Consider the following 19,276-nt stretch of genomic DNA (forward strand, 5'->3'; position numbering starts at 1 on the left):
AATACATACTGAATTATGAATTCTCGCATTTTTCATGTAAATGATGGTTCTATAAGAAAGTAATTAAAAGGGAGTTTATTTTTGGGATATTGGTGCTGTTTTTGGAAAGTACAGAGTTTAATTATTAAAAAGTCATGATAAATTGTGCATTGCATATTCTTGCGAAATACATTCCAATGCCGTGACATTGTTTCTCACTTGAATGGGCTCTTTATCTTCATCTAGTTATTTTAGGTAATTACCGTGTATGTCTTTCTTATATCAAGTATTTTATGTGTAGTAAGTATAAAGGTCCTGATGGGTTGATATTTCTATTCATATTGCAAGAAGCTGTCTTGTGATTTTAATGATCCAAATATCCTTTTTGAGACAATAATCATTTAAGTAACTTCTATCTATTGCATGTTAACTTTTTATGGCTGCTTTGTAGATAATCATTGGGTTTTAAATAGAATTAGATTATTTATCATTCCAAATGTTTTATATCACATCCAGGGATGTTTGCCTGTGTCTCTCTTCAGATTGACTTATTTTTTGTAATGAATGAGTGTTTATTCACTGCTTAGATAAATGTATGCCATCCCCGTTATTAATGACACAGTGCAGATTTGGCTATCATTTGAGGGATTGGAATTACATGTCCATGAAATTAAACCTCAAAAGATGTACTATTTCTTCTCTGCTTCTTCTTGTTATGAAAGAAGAGTAGTCTAATCCAAAGCCTTCTCTTCCAGAGTAATTTTTACTGGCATCTTCACCTTTGAGCTTGCTGTAAAGGTGATGGCACAAGGGTTCATACTTCAACCATTTACTTACCTTAGAGATGCATGGAACTGGCTGGACTTCATAGTTATAGCTGTAGCGTGAGTAGTTGTTTTTTGTAGCAAGCTCATAAGATATAGAGCTAGCATACTGTAGATGAGTCATTTTCTGTGTAGAAATAGAGTTCCTCAGGCTACATGAGTGTTAATTGCATACAGATCTGCAGGTCAAAGTTGCCCCTTTAAAGTATTTGTAGTTTCCCCTCTTCATCCTCACATGCTGTGGATTAATTCCCTTGAAATAATTGTTGGGTCGGAAATCCGATGGAATCTCTTTTTTTGGCAAATCCATTCATTTGCACAATAGTCTGTTTATTTTAGCATCTGCATTACTCTAAGTGATTATGAGAGAGAATGTTACAATAATACACCACGATGTTACAATGTTACAGGGTATATTTAACATTTTGAATTACTACTCTTACCAGAGCCCTCAAAATGACCTGAGTATCATAAAAAAGACAGCTGGTAGAAGTCCAAATACCCACGCACACTAACAAGAGATTTTACACATTCCAGCCAATAAATATGAAATTGCTGTTGCAATGAAGCTTAACATATAGTGTAAATCCTCACAGTAAAGCACTGCAAATAATACAGGTAAAAATACATTTATACAATTAGTATAAATGAAATAGTACCTCATTGAAGTTGATCCATAATATTCAGGAATTGTATTGTGTAATTATTTATAGATCAGCAAAAAGTTACTACTACTTATAAATATATTGATTGTATAATTTGAACAAACTATTTTGTGGTTATTATGACTGTGATAAGCTGTGTCCATGTTTTTACAGTAAATTTGACTAAAATAGATTATTAGAGTAACTTATATGATGTTGTTGTTAAATAAACATTGGTGTTCCTTTTAAATATAGAACTTTATCCTATGCTTTTTGTACCTGACACCATAAAATATCTTTTTTGAGCTGATTAAGACATTTTGAAATCAAATCATAGTACACACTTAGTAGATTTAATACTCCTAGACTATTCTAACATTTTGATGTTTTTTATTTATATATAGTGCTATGCATATGAATACATAATCATTTCATGATTCTAAATTCACCATACACAATCAGTAGAATATTTGTCAAAATTTAGGAGTATCAATGGCATTATTTTAACATACCTTGATGATTAACGTTAAATAATTTTTTCATACCATTTTTCTAAGGCAATATTGGAGACCTATGGAACTTCAAGTCAGAGTATTGATAGAAATGAGCTCTTATGGCTAGTAATATTGAATGAATGTAAAACTCCAATAGCCGTAAACAGTTTACCTTTCTAAACAAAGTACAAATGAAAATAATACTTTGTAATAGTATTTCATTTGTACTTTGTTTAGAAAGGTAAACTGTTTACGGCTATTGGAGTTTTACATTCATTCAATTCAGAGCTTTTTTTATTGCATTATTCACCTTATTCCTTTAGTTTTTAAACCCTGACTAATGAAAGAATCTTAAGGCATTTATTCAAGATAGTGATTCTAAACGATCCTGTTTGCAGCTACATAACTATGGGGATCGATCTGGGCAACTTGGCAGCCCTGCGAACTTTTAGGATTCTTCGAGCTTTGAAGACTGTAACCATTGTCCCAGGTAAGTAACACTAATCAATGGTAATGTTCAATTCGCAGTTAATACTTCCAACTATCTTCAATTGCAGTTTTGAGGCTAGAGCTAATAGTCATAAATCCCATGCTTTGACATTCTTATTATGATGGAGTATGTTCTCATTTGTGCTAATGTTGAAGCTGTGATACTGGTGATCTGATAGACATTTGGACATTGCTTTTCACCTCTTGCTTACTGTACATTAAATTTATATTTAGTCTCTAACATTTTCCCCCATGTTTTACCATTTATCCAATGATCTTACTTTCTGTTCTCATGTTGGATAAATACTAATTAGGGCTGGTTGCTAAATGTATTGCATCTAATCAAGTTTCCAAATTACCATATAAAACTTCAGACACAAATTTATATCACTTTGTAGATGAATATATTTTGCATGCTACTAGCTGAAATATTTGGTATCTACATTAGTAGTTTAGCATTTGAAAAGTAACACTTTGGGACTATCACACAGACAGTTGCTAGTTTCCTAGATCAGGCATTGTTTCTTCTTAAGAAGCTTGAATTTTTTTGACTTTCATATTTTTGTGAAGATTTTTATAATGAAATGTCATGCTTTATTTAAGTTCCATTGTGATTCCATTAAATTGTAAGGTCAGTTGTGACTCTGCATTGATACAGTGATGTAGATAAAAATCTCGTGTCACCAATAGGATTTCAGTATGCTTAAAGAAATAGGCTAGTTTATGTGCACTGATCCAAATATAATGGATAGGTCATGCTTTCACATTGATATTTATTGTCTCTTTTCAATGGCAAGATTATTTTAGATTGTCCTGGAATACAGGTAGATTTGTTAGATACATTTGTAATAATAACTCATAGTTGCAACTATACCTGTGATCTAATATAGTGTTTTTAGAATTTCGGGGCACAGGAATGCTAATATTGACATCTTTTCATATTCATAACATAACATTTCATTTCATGACATAACATCTTTTCTCTTTCATAACCTTCTTTCTATGAGCTTAAGAGAGAATACAAGCTTTGGCATTGAAACAGTGACCCATATTTTTAAGTCGTATCCTGTTTTCCTAGCTTTTGAATGTTAGTTCATTTATGTGAGATCAACTGGGAAATATTGTCATATTAAGTGAGTCACTTAGCATTATTTTAAAACATGAATGTCTAGCTTAGCCAAATACAAATGTACATTGATATGCATAACATTCAGTTACATAGACTCTTGATGAACTTGTGTTTGGTTAGCTCAAAAAGCCACCTAATTGAGGTTTGTTACCTTGTAAAAATAATATATGGACTATATTGACAAGCAAAAAGCATTTTCTTTGACTTAGTTTTGTGTCTGGAATGTGCATTTTAGAGATTTATTATATTATTATTATTATTTAGCCATTTGGTGGCTAAATATCATGAAGTCCTAGTTCCAATATACCATTATTTTCAACCACCAAACTCAAAAATTCCAAAAAATTTAGTGGAAAGGAGTAGGTGACAGTGGTAGGTATGTGACTTAAATATGAAAAATGCCACACATTGATATGTTATACACATCATAATGTATGCCTTTGAATATCAATATTGAAAAGGGTATAATGAATCATTAATGGGATGCTTGAGTGGACATCTTTCAAACAAGTTCTTTGTAAACCACCAAGTAACTCACTCATGCAACTGATGATATGCATTTCACTGTTTGAAAACACAGATCGAAAGTGCTGTAGCAGTTTGGTTTTTAACATAAGGAATTAGAATGTGCCGTCAGTTTCTTTTAATTTCATTCTCTAATTCATTCATATTTAGTTCAAATTGGAATGCATTAACCAAAGAATGTAATTTTAGGAATGAACAATTTTAACTTGCATCAGATAATACATAAGACATCAATTCACATGATTCTCTGATAGTAAAATTCTCAATTCCCCAATCATCATAGTTTATTGTTGATATTAAATACTCCGAGAGTGTTTGCATACAGAGAGAGAGAGAGACTAAAACAAATGGCAGTGACCCACAATCATTCCTAATGGATAAAATTTTTAATTGTAATCTTTGCATTCAAAAAAAGTATTAAAGTAAGCTAATGTGTTAGAAAATTTTATGTGAATCAGTATTTTCCAAACTTTGAAGGATTTTGTCACTTGAAAGTCGAACAGTAGTCATTAAATTCACGCTAAGCAGAGAGTGTTTGGTAAGATTTTTAATCCATATAATCAATTGAGAGATGTATAATAGACACCAACACCTACATCCACATACTTTATTTTATTAAAATAATACAATATCAATTTGGTGGAATTTTCTGATCATGGCCCCAACTGAAAAACCTATTCATTCCTCACCCCTGTGGAATATCATTAGCAATAAGATTATTTTGTCTTAATGTACATATTTATTTTAATTAATTCAAATGATATAATCTGAAAGTCAATACCATTAGTTTGATTTTGCATGTAGCAAAAGTTGTCCTCAGGATCATAAACAAAAGGATAGAGAGTTGGGCAAATGATTACTTAGGGGATGACCAGTTTGGGTTTAGGAAGGAGAGAGGCACGTGTGATGCCATTGCAGTAATGAGATGACGAATAGAGAGGAACATAGAGTAAAATCTTGATGTGTTTTGTGGCGGTTCATTTGTTTGTGCGATTCAGGGGTGTGCCACGAGGTGTCACCCTAGGCACGACCCACGAGGAGGCATTTTGACCCATGCAGAACAGTCACGTCTCAACCCCAGCCAAGCACATTGCGCCCATGGCATATATCTTTCTGCGTTGACCTTGGTCTGTTATCCACAGCACTCAGAATAAAGCTGCTGTTCATTCAAACGCTTTATATGTGCTTTATTAGCATTTCCTAGCACCGCCTGCGCTAAAATAATTTCCAGCACTCCCGCAAAGCAGATGCGGAGCATACTCTTGCAAAGAGAGAGAAATTGTAATTGACGCTTCACAAAGTGATTGTAAAACACACACAAAAAAAAACAAAAATTATTTAACAAATGCCAGGTACATAATACCACACAAAAAAAAAGAAATGCTGTTATACAATAACAAAGCAGCAACTACAAAGTAAAATCAGATAATATATGGGAGAGGGAAAAAATTGAAACGCCCCTAAGTCATAAAGTCAGCTAAATGCTTTGGAAAATGCACTCTTCTCTGTGTTCGTCTAGCTTGCGGTAAAATGGGAGGCTGCTGAGGAACGGTAGGATTGATTGCCCTAGGTATGGCAGCAGCAGGGCAATGTGGCACTAACCATGGAGTTTCATCAAACTGGGCACAAGAAACGTCATCATTGACAACATACACTGGTTTGACGCAGTCAATTGCCACAGATACCTCTCTACCCTGGATTTTCAGCTTGAATGTCTTGGGACCACGCTGGATCACTGGAAATGGCCCATCGTAAGGAGGATCTAAAGATGGATGGAGCCTATCATTTCTCAAAAATACATGTGAAACAGTTTCCAGATCTTTAAACATGAAAATGTTGCGGGCTCCATGTCGAGAGACTGGCTGTGGCTGGAGTCGGCAAAGGCCCTGCCGCAGGGTGGTGACGTAATCTGCAGTAGCAGTAATGGCACTAGTGGAAGGGGAAAAGAATTCTCCAGGAAGCCAAAGTGTTTGGCCATAAATGACCTCTGCAGGCATTGCCTGAATATCTTCTTTAAATGTGGACCTCAGGCCCATGGAAACCACGGGCAGGACATCGGTCCATTGGTTACCACCATGGCAATGGATAGCTGGCTTCAACTGGCGGTGAAGGCGTTCCACCATCCCATTGGCTGCAGGGTGATAGGCTGATGTCTGCAGGTGCTTTTCCCCCGTCAACTGCATCAGCTGCTGGAACAAGTCACTTTGACATTGCCGCCCCTGGCCAGTGGTGATGCGAACGGGAGTTCCAAAACATGAAATCCACTCCTGGAAAAGGGTCCTTGCAGAAGTTCCTGCAGTAATGTCTTGAATTGGAAAAGCTTCAGGTCACCGGCTGAAGTGGTCAATACATATCATTATGTACCAAAAACCATGGCTGCATGGAAGAGGCCCAACAAAATCTATGTGAATATGCATAAATTTGGCACTGGCAATGGGGAAAGCACTATTGGGGGACAAAACGTCTCGTGATTTTGTTCCTCTGGCATTGTGAACATGAGCGTGCCCACGCACGACAGTCTCTCCTCATGGAAGGCCAAACAAAGCGCTCAGCTACTAGGCGGGTTGTCTGTCGAATGCCAGGGTGGGATAATCCATGCATGCTGAGGAATACCTGTTTTCGGAAAGGCTCGGTGACTACTGGCCTGGCTGAGGAAGTGGACATATCACATAACAGAGGGTGTGATGAACCAGGAAAAGCAACTTTCTTCAAAATTAATGAGGAATTCTGAAGAGAATTGACAAGGTCATGATCAGACTCCTGAGAGGCAGCTAGTGCAGAGTAGTCTATGGAGGCAGAAATGCTTTGAATGCGGGACATGGTGTCCACTACGATATTATCTTTACCTGCTACATACCTGATGTCTGTGGTAAATTGGCTAATTAAGTCCAAATGCCTAAACTGCCGGGGAAAACTCTTCTCATGTCTCTGGGAAAATGCAAAAGAAAGGGGTTTATGGTCCGTATAGATTTTGAATTCGTCCTTCCACCATATGCCGGAACTGGAGCACTGCCTTATATACTGCTAAAAGTTCCCTGTCATAAGCACTATAACGCCCTCCAGTATCACTCAGTTTCTTGGTCCAGAAACCGAGAGGCTTCCTTTGGAAGTGAGTTGTTGAAGGACGGCGCCAACCGAAAACTCAGAAGCGTCTGTGAAAAGGGCCAGGGGCACGTTCGGATGTGCTAAAACGGCACTATTGCATAAAGCCTCTTTGCAGGCTAGGAACGAAATATTGTAATGCTGGTGTCCAGCTGATAGAGTCCTTGCCGTTTACCTTGCCCGCCAGAAGGTTGCTAAGGGGAGCCTGGCTATTTGCGGCATTGGGGATAAAACGGCGGTAATAATTTACCATCCCTAAAAATTGCCGCAGCTGGCGTACGGTAGCTGGTGGGGGAAAATCATGCACGGCGTTAACCTTCTCGGCGAGTGGTTTAGTTCCCTCCTCCGACCCCGTGCATCCTAGAAACTGTACCTCATTCACACCGAAAACACACTTTGAGGGATTAATAAACACGCCGTGATCCCTCAAGCGACCAAATATTGTCCGCAGATGCTGCTCATGCTCCATAGAATTACGTGATGCAACAAGGATATCATCTATATATGCATATGCGTAAGGTAATCCCTTTAACACTTCATCTATAAACCTCTGAAAGGTCTGCGCAGCGTTTCGAAGGACAAATGTCATAAATGGAAACTCAAAAAGGCCGACAGGTGTTATTATTGCAGTTTTGGGAATATCTGCAGGGTTGACAGGTATTGGGTGGAAAGCCCGAACTAAATCAATTTTCGAAAATACGGTACAGCCACATAACCCCTGCGCAAAATCCTCGATATGCGGTACCGGATAACGATCAGGCACGGTTCTGGAATTCAGCGAGCGGTAGTCGCCACACTGGTGCCACTCGGCGCTCTTCTTCGGCACCAGGTGTAAGGCAGACGACCAAGAGCTAGATGACCTCCGCGCAGTACCTGTTTGAAGCATCAGCTCAAATTCCTTCTTGGCAATAGCTAGCTTGTCTAGTGCGAGACGGCGGGGCCTAGATGAAACCGGAGGGCCAGGGGTGGTCTCTATAAAATGAACCGTGGAGTGCTTGACTCGCCGGGGAGCTCCCGATGGATTTGTAATCTCCGGGAATTCGGCAATAAGGCCGAACTTTCACTTGACCTTTGCTGGGAGAGGCGACGGTGCCCTTAACCGATAGCGTCGTCACATTGTCCACCAAACGTTTTACGAGCGATATCCACAAGAAGACCGAAATGGCAGAGAAAATCTGCCCCTATTATTGGCAGCAGCATATTGGCGACGACAAAGTTCCACAAAAATTCTCACCAGAGGCCAAGGGAAAGGGAGAGAGTGACAGATCCGTATGTGGCGATGGGAGTGTCATTGGCAGCGAAAAGCTGAAGATCCGACTTCCCTCGACGCTCACGGAGCCGCGTGACTGGGTAGAGATATCGGCACCAGTACCCACAAGGAATTTGACGCCGGACGCGGCGTCGAAGACAAAAAGACGGTTGGATAGGTCTAAGCAGTGACCTGCCGCCCTCAAGGACTGCCCGCTTCATTTCCCTGCGCCGTATGAACAGGGAAGGGTACACTTAGCGGCGTTACTCCCCGGCGGTGGTACCAGCAGATGCCTTGGCCTCGCTGGGAATGAATTGAGGACTAGAGCCGGGTGGGGGGTTCGGCCACGGCTCCAGGAACGGGGACGCGAGTGCGCGCCGCGCTCTTTGGCGAGCGCTGCCACTTTTTGAGAGAGGTTTTCTATCTTCTCCCTCAGTGCACTAATAACTAGGTTACTAAAATGGCGTGGACGGGACATGGCAGGCGGCTCAACCAAATTGTCCGTAAAAGGTCGTCCGGAACGGCTCCGCCAGCCAAAGAGCGAAGATATCGCAGAAACTGCGACGGTCTGTGGTCACCTATGTCTTCATTCCCGAGGAGTTGCTTGATCCTTTGCTCCTCAGACGGCGTAACCCGCCGGACCAATTCTTCTCGCAACCACCTGTACCTGTCCGTTAAGGGAGGTCGGGGACGATTATGTCCCCGACCTCTTGTGCGTAACGGGTGTCGAGATTCGCCACAACCACCCAAAACTTGTCAGTACCCTCGGTTATGCCCGCGAGGCGAAAATTCCCTTCGAGTTGGGCGATCCAGAGTTGTGGCTTCTCCAGACAAAATGGCGGCACCCGCATGACCACGTGGTTGACGGCGTCTGTATTGTCGGCCATATTCCCGTTAGGTCCGCGTGATTAGCTAGCACTTCCAAATTTAGATTATCGGCGAGCACTGCAAATTTCCGTTTCAACAAAATAAATATAAAAAATTTGCGCGTGCAACACTTGAGTCACCATAGCGATCACGTTGGGGTCACCAATTCGTGGGAGTGTTGGAAATTATTTTAGTGCAGGCGGTGCTAGGAAATGCTAATAAAGCACATATAAAGCGTTTGAATGAACAGCAGCTTTTTTCTGAGTGCTGTGGATAACAGACCAAGGTCAACGCGGAAAGATATATTGCCATGGGGGCAACGTGCTCAAGAGGGATGAACGCTCGGCTGGGGTTGAGACGTGACTGTTCCGCATGGGTCAAAATGCCTCCTCGTGGGTCATGCCTAGGGTGACACCTCGCGGCACACCCCTGAATCGCACAAACTAATGAACCGCTACATCAACAAATGAACCGCCACATCATGTTTGCTCTTTTCATTGATTTTGAAAAGGCATTTGATAGAATGGATTGGAATAGCCAATGATAGTATTGCAGAAAAAATGAATGGATCAGAGGGACAGGATGGATCTGTACATGTCTCAGCCTGGTCAGGGTCAAGTGGGGGATGGAGAGTCTGAATGGGCAGTGCTTGGAAAAGGGTTAGGTCAGGGTTGTCCGTTATCACCAGTTCTGTTCAAAAAATAAGTGGAGGAAATGATTAAAGAGGCATCAGAAGAACTGGAGGTAGGGATGTACATTAGGGAGGAATTCATAAAATCAGTGAATTTGCTACTGACCAAGTTTAGTTTGCCAGTTGGCCAAGGGATTGCAAGTATTGCTGAGTGAGTTGGAAATTGAGGGCAATAGATATGGGCTGAGAGTTCATATAAATAAAACAAAGATTTTTCATTTTGCAAGAAAGAGGAAGGCTTAGTTAAATAGTAAAGCAGGAAGGTCAAAACAAGAGCTGGTGAAACAATTTACATATCTCAGAAGTATTTTGGACCAAAATGGTCAAAGTAGAAGAATCACGCATATATTTATATAAGGGTAGATACGCATATCTATGCGTAAAATGAAGCCAATGAATGTATAAGGAAAAGTAAAAGGAGGATTTATGAAGGCTCGCAGTCACGTCTAATGAATACAATATGTCTCAGGAAACTGGATAAGAGAAAATTTGTTGTTGGTATCCTGCAGTAGAAAATGATAGCCAATAACATAATTGCATATATACATGTTTCCTTGCAGGTTTCCCATGAGAGTGGAGGAGCTTGATAATCATATAATATAAATTGCAATGTAAACATTAATTCATGAATGCTAATCAAATATTTCAGCTTAAGAGTTTTTTCTTTCATTTGGAATGCTTCACCCAGTTGGCTATTTTGTTTTGGTGTGAAAAATTATCGTGTCAAATTTCACAATACCCTTTATTTTTCACTCATTTTATCAGTGATTTTCAAATATTAAGAGTCAATTTGAAAAAAAATCAGATATTAATCAAGTCCAACTTATGTATCATTTCTGTCTAATACTAGCTCAGTGATTTTTTTTAGAAGTGTGAAAATAATAGTAATGTTGCTGATAAGCATTTGATGAATAATTATTAATACTTATAATTGTTTGTATCAAATATTTGTTGCTAGCATCTATCACTCTGTAGGTTTAATTAGAAACTGATAAACTCTCTTACTCTGCAGGACTGAAGACTATCGCTGGTGCAGTTATAGAATCAGTGAAGAATCTACGTGATGTGATCATTTTGATATTGTTCTCCCTGTCAGTGTTTGCCGTATTTGGCCTCCAGATATATATGGGGGTCTTAACACAGAAATGCATTAGGAACTTTCCAAGTGATGATAGTTGGGGAAATCTGACTCATGAAAATTGGTATACATTTGTTGGAAATAGTAGTAAGTATCAACTTCTTGCACAAGCTTTAGTCAGTATTCAAACTTGCACCAGGGAAATCATTGATGAAAATGAGCTCTTTTGTGACTGATTTAGGACATATTTTAATCTGTATGCTTTGAGAAGGTTTACTAAAATCATTTACATGTCCAATTCCCTAGCACTTGCTTTGCGACTTCAGTCATAAATTATTTTGTTTTATTACAAGTAACCATGTGAGTTCATTTAGTTTATTAAAATCAAAAGAATTATATCCAATTAGAAATTATAAGATATAAAATGTTGTAGAGTGAAAAATATAAAATGAGGGTTCACAATAAAGGTCAATATTTTAGTCCAGTTACACACTTCCTTCCCATTGATAGCATTTATCATACTATTGCATTACAATGCTGTTTGAGAAGATGGGCACTACTTCTTATGCCAAATCCCTTGGCAAGACAACTTTCATCATCGAATTATTGCTGACACATAATAAACGGAAGCCCATGGCAATAATCTGAAATCACTCTGGGAAGCAAGTCTTTTTTGCTGAATTCTGATTTGTTCAAAATTGCATAATTTTTCACTAGTCACAATAATTGCTTGACAACCTTTAAATTTGAATTTGGGAAAAATGAAAAAAATATACTAATGCATTAAAAATATTGCAATGGATTTGGATTCTTATCACAGCAATGACTTGAGGATAATGATTTCAAATTCAAATGTAACAAAAGATTCAGAATCAGAGTCAAGGCATAAGACTTGAGTAGCAAAAGTTTTTGAACATGACTTATCCCTAACTTAATCTTGTTATTTAATCTCTTTCAAATCTGGAAAATTATAGCATTAAGTAAAATTGCTTACATCAGCAATTGACTTAAATTCAATGTGCCATGCTAATCACAAACCACTTTTCATTACTTTCTCAGCCAATTGGTATGAATTGAACGGTGATTATGCACTGTGTGGAAACTCATCAGGAGCAGGGTATGTGTCCTCGTTTTGCCTAATTCTCTTTGAGTCCGATAAAAACATGAAATCTGCATCTTTTTGTCTCATGGATTCTTTGTAAGAGCACATGGATGATTCTTCTTAAACATATTTCACTTTTGGCTGTCATCACAAAGAGGATGCCCTTGCCTTTGGCCATCATCTCATTTTCTCCTTGGCTTTATATGTTAACATGTCCAATTTTGATCTGTGTCCTAGTTGCTCCATCAATCAAATTTTTTATTTCCATAATTAAGTCTTAATGTTCAATGGCATGATTGTCATCATATTTAAACATATGCTTTTAAATTACAGGACTTGTCCGCCAGGTTACACATGCTTACAAGGTTATGGTGGTAACCCAAATTATGGGTATACAAATTTTGACACGTTTGGTTGGGCCTTCTTATCAGCTTTCAGACTCATGACTCAGGATTACTGGGAAAATCTTTATCAGTTAGTGAGTATCAAGATTTATAATCATATTATTGTACAAATAATGAAATATTTACCCATGAACACTGGACAGCTTCAAGCTCAAAAATCTCTTTCAAGACATAAATACTTAAATCATAATTCTGTTCATATTCTCTTGTAAATATTCATGGGATGATCTAAAGTTGTGTTAAATATCATCAAATAATTAATTATAGCTAAAGTTAGTAAGCATAGCCATAAGGCTACTTATATTTATGTTAACTTCTGATCTGTGCTTCATTGTCATGCAGAAAAATCAGTATGAAATTGTCATGCATGTTATATTGCCAATTGAAAAATTTATATCAATTCTATTTCCTTACTTGTTAATGAAAATGAGGTAGTTAGTTTTTTAACCTGATCATCATAAATTATTAGCTTATTTATTTTGGCTCTTTCTTTTCTCAGGTTCTGCGATCAGCTGGTCCATGGCACATGCTGTTTTTTATTGTTATTATATTCTTTGGGTCATTTTATCTCCTTAACTTGATATTGGCCATTGTCGCCATGTCATATGATGAATTAAAAAAGAAAGCTGAAGAAGAGGAGGCAGTGGAGGAAAGAGCAATAAGAGTATGTAACTTCTGCTCATTTCATAAAATGTTATATGTTGTGGATTTTAAAAGCTTACCATCATTTCCATTGATACAATCGACCACACACTGTGTTTGATGGTCTCTCTCTGGTGAAAATCAATGAATGTGAGTCAATTTGCACCAATGGAACATGGCATTTCCACATATACCAAAAAAGAATATTGCTGTATTTAAATTCTGAAAATAAATAATGGAAGAATTAAAAAAAAACAACATTTAGAATCTCCAATTGAAAGACATGCATCACAAGTCTTGATTTCAAGTTGATTATTGCAGATCAAAGCAGCCATGTCTGGTGTCATGAGGCAGAACAGTATGAGGAGAACAGGTTTTACTCTCTCCACTTATATATGTGATGTTAAATGCAAACGCACATTTTGATACCTTGTCTTCACCATCAGTTAATTTCTCATGCCTAGGCATTGGCATGTAATGTTTCACAAAGCAGACAAATTGTACTCCTATAGTGTCTAAGGGTCATGCCTGGGCATTCTAAGGCCTATCCTAAAGGTTAAACCTTTGAAGGTGTCTTCAGCAAAGATTTAAGGATGAAGAAAGGAATAATATCCTTGCATGAGCTGGTAGGCTCACTCCATCTAAGGAGTTTACAAAGTGGAAGCCTTTTTCTTTTGTCATGCACCACTGAGTGTGATATTAGTCTAAGAGTTAGTATTTTTGGCATTGCTGAAAAAATGGATTTGCACTGGTTGTGCACCTGCAGTACTTTGCTGTCAAGGTATGAACTTTGGACTAATCAAGGCTTTGAACTATAATTAGTTTTGCCAGAATTTCTCTCTTGAGCATGTCACTATTTGAATCAGCACTGTGGTGAGTCCCAGCATAGAACAAACAAAGAAAGCGATGTTAATACTTGTTACTATGTTGTTGCAATGATGGCAAATGAAGGTAATGGTGACCATAAATATATCATTCTCAGCTTGGGCCTAAGGATTTCTGTTGAAAGTATGATTGGTAATTTGATGCTGGGTGAAGTTTGTATTTATGCTTAAGAAAATGCCAAAGGGAATAAGGGGCTGGAAACTCTCTTGTTGTATGCATGTGATCATTTGTATTGAATATGTTTTATTCAAACTTATAGTGAATTTCCACCTCAATAAACAAATTGTAAATCTGGTGGTGTCTACGGAAGAGAAGATATATAGATGCAAAATAGTTAAGAGAGCACAATCTTTGATGTGAGCTCTTTTATGGGAGAAATGGCCTCTTTCAGTATGTACAACGTAATTGGTCCCAGGAGATTCAAAATTTTTGAGCAGCAGGTCATACCCTTTTTGATGATATGTTTCAACATCTCAAAGGAATAATTTCACATATTGTTTTCTTATAGCTCAATATGAAGTGAGTCAAGCTCAGGTTTTCCCTTTTGGGATACTATGCTAGACTATGAGTGGTTTAAGAAAGTTTCTTCATGTACCTTCAATACCCTGTCTTATTCTTCTTTCATCATTATCTAGTTCATGACCCATTCACAATGTGTCACAATGGGTGGGTCACTATGGCCCATTCACAATGAATCACAGGCAATACCTCATGTGTTCTCTCCTTGTTTCAGGAAGCGGAAGAAGCAGCAGTAGGGAAAGAGAACAAGAATGCTGCAGCCTCAGTGGCAGCTGCAGCTTCGGCCGCTGCCACTCCTGAGAGTGTCGTCAAGTCCCCTTCTGATTTCTCCTGCCATGGTGATGAGTTATTTGTTGGTCAAGAGAAAGGGAATGATGACAAAAACAAGGAGAAGATGAATATAAAATCAGAAGGAGGTGATTCAATCAGTGAGACCAGAGGTCGGACAAACGGGAAAGTTAAGAAGGTAAGCACCCTGCCCGAGCCACAAATGTTATATAAAAATCGTTTCCTCCCACCTCACCACATTAAGAAAAACTTTATTTAGCAATGACTGATGCTTTTCTTGACTAAATGTGCTTGTGCATCAGCAAATTTTTTTATTGTGTCAATAGCTGAGATGCCCTGGCACATTGTAGTTTTGCAAGAAAAGCATCATGTATCAGAATTCTTAAGTAAAATTTTTTGTTCACATGTCCAAGTATTACTGTGCTAAACATTAGCATCTAAAAACATAGCTTAAGTCTCACATGTAACTGCTCTTATTGACATCCATAAGTTGTTGCTGCAAAGTCAATATGAGATATGTGTACTGAGTCATAAACAGGAGATTTAAGAACCCTTGCTTTCTTCCGGTGGTATCTAATCCACCAGTTGTTTGACTTGAACTGAAAAAATTAGGGTAAATGTGAATAAGGTGCCAATTTTTACGTCATGAGGGTATATTGATTCAATTGAATGCACTGCATTCACATGTGTTCCCCTATGTGTTACACTAGAAGCAAATGTTTGCTTTTGGTATTGCTTGGTGTCATAAATTCTTATCTAAGCTAGAGAAAAATGAATTTTGTTGAAAAGGTGGACCAGTTAGATGAGTAATTGCTAGAGATAATAGTTTTTTCATTCTTAAAGTATAGAAATTGACACATTTGCATTAAATGGTAAATTTAGTTATAAAATCAAGTGTTTAATGAGTGATAGTATTTGCATTTTACTTACTTCAACCAGTATCTGCAAAAATACTTTGATTTTTGCATGAAATCAAAAATGTAATATGACACTTTTATTCGTGATTATTTTTGGATCACTTCGTATGTCCCTGTATGTCAGTTTCAGTTGTAATCATGCCCTTTGTCAAACTCTTTTCCTTGGAGTATAATCCATTGACTGTTTCCATGACTGGTGCCACATTTATTGATTCATGCATTAAAATAGAGAAGCTTAAGCTCAACTTAGGCATACTATTTTCTCAAATGAATGCAGTTGTTCAGTGTTTAATCAATGTGATTTTAATGCCGAATGAAAGGCTCTCATGAAAATACTACCCCCTTATATGTGCACAAATATTAAAATTATTGGAAGAACACATCACATCTAGCTATTTGTCATAAATTATTCCATGTTACATTGGGTGAAAATTAGCTTATTATAAACTACAATCCTTGTTGTCAAAAATGTTTTTCTCTGTGATAAATAGGGGGATTCCAGTTTAAAATATGCCTTGGAAATCATAACTAACAACTGATAAATGTAAATTTTTTTAGGAATATATCTTGATTTCTATTGGTTATTTCATTTAAAATTAACATTAAACCATTTGTCATATTTTATTTGCAATCATCGATTTTTAGTATGAAGATTCAAAATATGCAAAACTTCAATAGCCTTTCAATAGCCCTTCTAATCAATAGCCTTTTCAATTTCAATAGGTTTTTTCAACAAAGCAAACAGCACATTGTCTAATGGAAAAGCTCATAATGCATTCCTTTTTTTTTAACTGTTATAATATTTATGTTGATACTTCTGGAAAAGCTCAGAATTTAAATGTGTATTTTGCAGGAATCATCTCTGGAAAATGAAGATGGTGTCACCAAAACCAAGCATTCCTTAGATAATCCTTTTATTGAACCAGCACAACACCAAACTGCAGTAGATATGAAAGGTAAGTGATGTATATTTTTATATTAGTTCATTAGTAAATAGTCATAGTATTTTTATTATAGTGTATAAAACCATAAACACAGTAATCAACCCAAAGGTTGATTTGGTAGATGAAGGGAGAGTTTGACCAGTACTAAGCCCGAGGGTGTGTGAAATTCACAGATAAGGGTAGGGGGGGCAGTTCATTTCCCTGTGAGGTTATGCCCAGGAAGATCTGGCTCCCAAAATTCTCATAGCTTGGGTGGAGCTGCAGATGCCCAGAGAGTGTATAGTAATAGTAGATTTCATTAGCTCCTGGATCCTTTGACCCAGTACATTTTGAACCCTTTATTTTAATGACACACTAACCACAATTTTTTCTTCAATTCAAAATATTATTCTGGACAGATAAACATCATAATTTGACGAAAAACTTCATTCCAGCCATGAATTCACCATGGAATTTTGCAATGATTAACAAACATCATTTCCAATAAATCCAAATATTCAGAATTATATCCATTACATTTTTCTTTCCATTGATGAAGATTAACTCTACTCTGAAAAATAATTGTTCATTTCAACTTGTTTTTTTAGAATATTGATAATGACTTACTGAGACATATGCTGGACCAACTTACAAAACATCTTTATCAAATGCAAAATTTTCATACTTCACAAAAGAATAAATTGTTTCCAACGACTCTCTAGATAATATCACAAAGCATGGATGAAAACAACAGAAAACTCTGCTGAACCCTAAGGTTGGCCATTCAGCGAGGAGTGGTAGCCAGTGCAAGTGGTTTAAATGGCATCAGGCCTCCCGTTCCCTTACTGCTCACTTCTCCACCTCCAAAAACCTCTAGATAGACATCTATGTGTGACATGTAGCATTTAAGGGTAGCTCATAGTTTCTGGCAAGCCCCACACCTTGTGAAATGTGAATCCTCATTCATTTTCTCACCATGAGTGTCCACCTGCCTCCCAAATCCAGTAAGTGGTTGGCTTGCCGGAGGCAAGTCAGGAAATTAATAATCTGATGATTCTTGTTCACCCAATATTAGTGCATTACAAGCAGAAGTTGTTCATCCAAGTTGGAACGTGAGGAGAGCAATACACTCCATGGGAATATCATTTTGAGGGAGATGAACTTCCTCGGAAATAAGGATAATAAAATTCCATACATGAGTGTATTTGTCAGAGATCTTAAGAAACAAAACAAGCGCTGAGAATCAGACTGGCATCTTTATTAGGTGTTCAAACTCTGGTGCATTTTATGTGTTGCCTTAATATGAACAGTATGTATATGTTGCATCTCATTGATGTAATTCAATGGCATTCACTCACTGATTTCCTGGCCTTCTTACTTTGGTAACATCAATAAATGAATATATGTTGAAGTACCCTGGATACTCTGAAAGCACTGAGCTGCGATGAATGTTTTATTATTCTTGTTTTTCACTCTTGAAATAATCTACACATTATTTAATATAATCAATCAAAAGAGGCCATAAGAAGCTCAATTTATCCGTTTCAATGCACATATTGCTAATTTTGTTCTTTTGATTAATGCTGTTAATAAATTATCGTTTTTTACATACACAGTGCAGAACTTCTGTGCTTAAGATAAAGTGGGGGCATCAATAATTACATTCATTATCACTCAGCATTGATTCAGAAAAAATATCTGTAGCATTTGATGATTCTTAGTGCATTAGTGTTGAATTTCAGCATGGACTTCCTTTTGCATGCATTGATTCTTATTTCCCCCTGCCTTCTTTCCTTCTTCATTTCCTCACAGCTTCTCTCCACCTCCTCCTCCCACCTTCTCCTGCCTGCCTCAAATTACCCACAAAGGTGACTTTTTCTTTCCCCCTTCACATTATCTAAAGCTTATCTTAGTCTTTCTCCCTTTGGCCAACACCTCTTCTCCATTCTTCAGATGGCTTTTAATTAGCGCAATGCAGTACAATATAGGCAGGCACTTGGTACTACTCTTTACCAGAGGATCTCATGACATTAACACATTGGTGTTAGAACATGGTAAAAGCTTGTGTCCCTTGAGAAATTGCAGTTTTCCTAATAATGTTAAGTTAATCTCATTCACCTAGAAAGGAAAATATTTTTCATGGGCTAATAACACATTCAGCACTGTTTCAACTCTGAATTTTTTCCCCACAAATCAGGGGATGATGGGGAATAGCCATTTTTTCCTTAAATAGTCCAAAGGTGGACCAATGATTGTGTACACATGATTAGTAGCACTCACTCATGTGCATGTATAGTTGTATTGATTGGGCCTTGCAACTTTATCTCTGTTGACTGATTGTTTGCAATCTCTCTTGCAGATGTCATGGTCCTCAATGACATCATAGAGCAGGCAGGAGGGAGGCAGAGTGAGCATGCTGGTGAGTAATCGCTGGTGTTTTTCCATTCTCAACTGGGCTGCTCTTGCTCTTGCTGTCTCTCTCTGTGTGTTATTAGCTAGCCTTGTCCAACCTACACTCATGCAAT

The 19,276-nt window shown here is 37.7% G+C and overlaps 1 protein-coding gene across 1 annotated transcript in view; it reads left to right on the forward strand.

Annotated features, from left to right (window-relative positions):
- The window catches only part of LOC139689666 (sodium channel protein para-like), an 84,109-nt gene that overhangs the window by 17,461 nt on the left and 47,372 nt on the right, over window positions 1–19,276 (forward strand). The window contains exons 5-13 of the mRNA XM_071586856.1: window positions 735–863; window positions 2,340–2,431; window positions 11,006–11,218; window positions 12,131–12,188; window positions 12,507–12,651; window positions 13,077–13,241; window positions 14,838–15,089; window positions 16,682–16,784; window positions 19,111–19,170. Of these exons, the coding sequence (XP_071442957.1) occupies window positions 735–863; window positions 2,340–2,431; window positions 11,006–11,218; window positions 12,131–12,188; window positions 12,507–12,651; window positions 13,077–13,241; window positions 14,838–15,089; window positions 16,682–16,784; window positions 19,111–19,170 (1,217 nt within the window). The remainder of the gene's footprint in view (window positions 1–734; window positions 864–2,339; window positions 2,432–11,005; window positions 11,219–12,130; window positions 12,189–12,506; window positions 12,652–13,076; window positions 13,242–14,837; window positions 15,090–16,681; window positions 16,785–19,110; window positions 19,171–19,276) is intronic.

Source organism: Hetaerina americana, unplaced genomic scaffold, assembly GCF_022747635.1.
Source record: "Hetaerina americana unplaced genomic scaffold, ioHetAmer1.1.p SCAF_27, whole genome shotgun sequence".
NCBI classification, from domain to species: domain Eukaryota; kingdom Metazoa; phylum Arthropoda; class Insecta; order Odonata; family Calopterygidae; genus Hetaerina; species Hetaerina americana.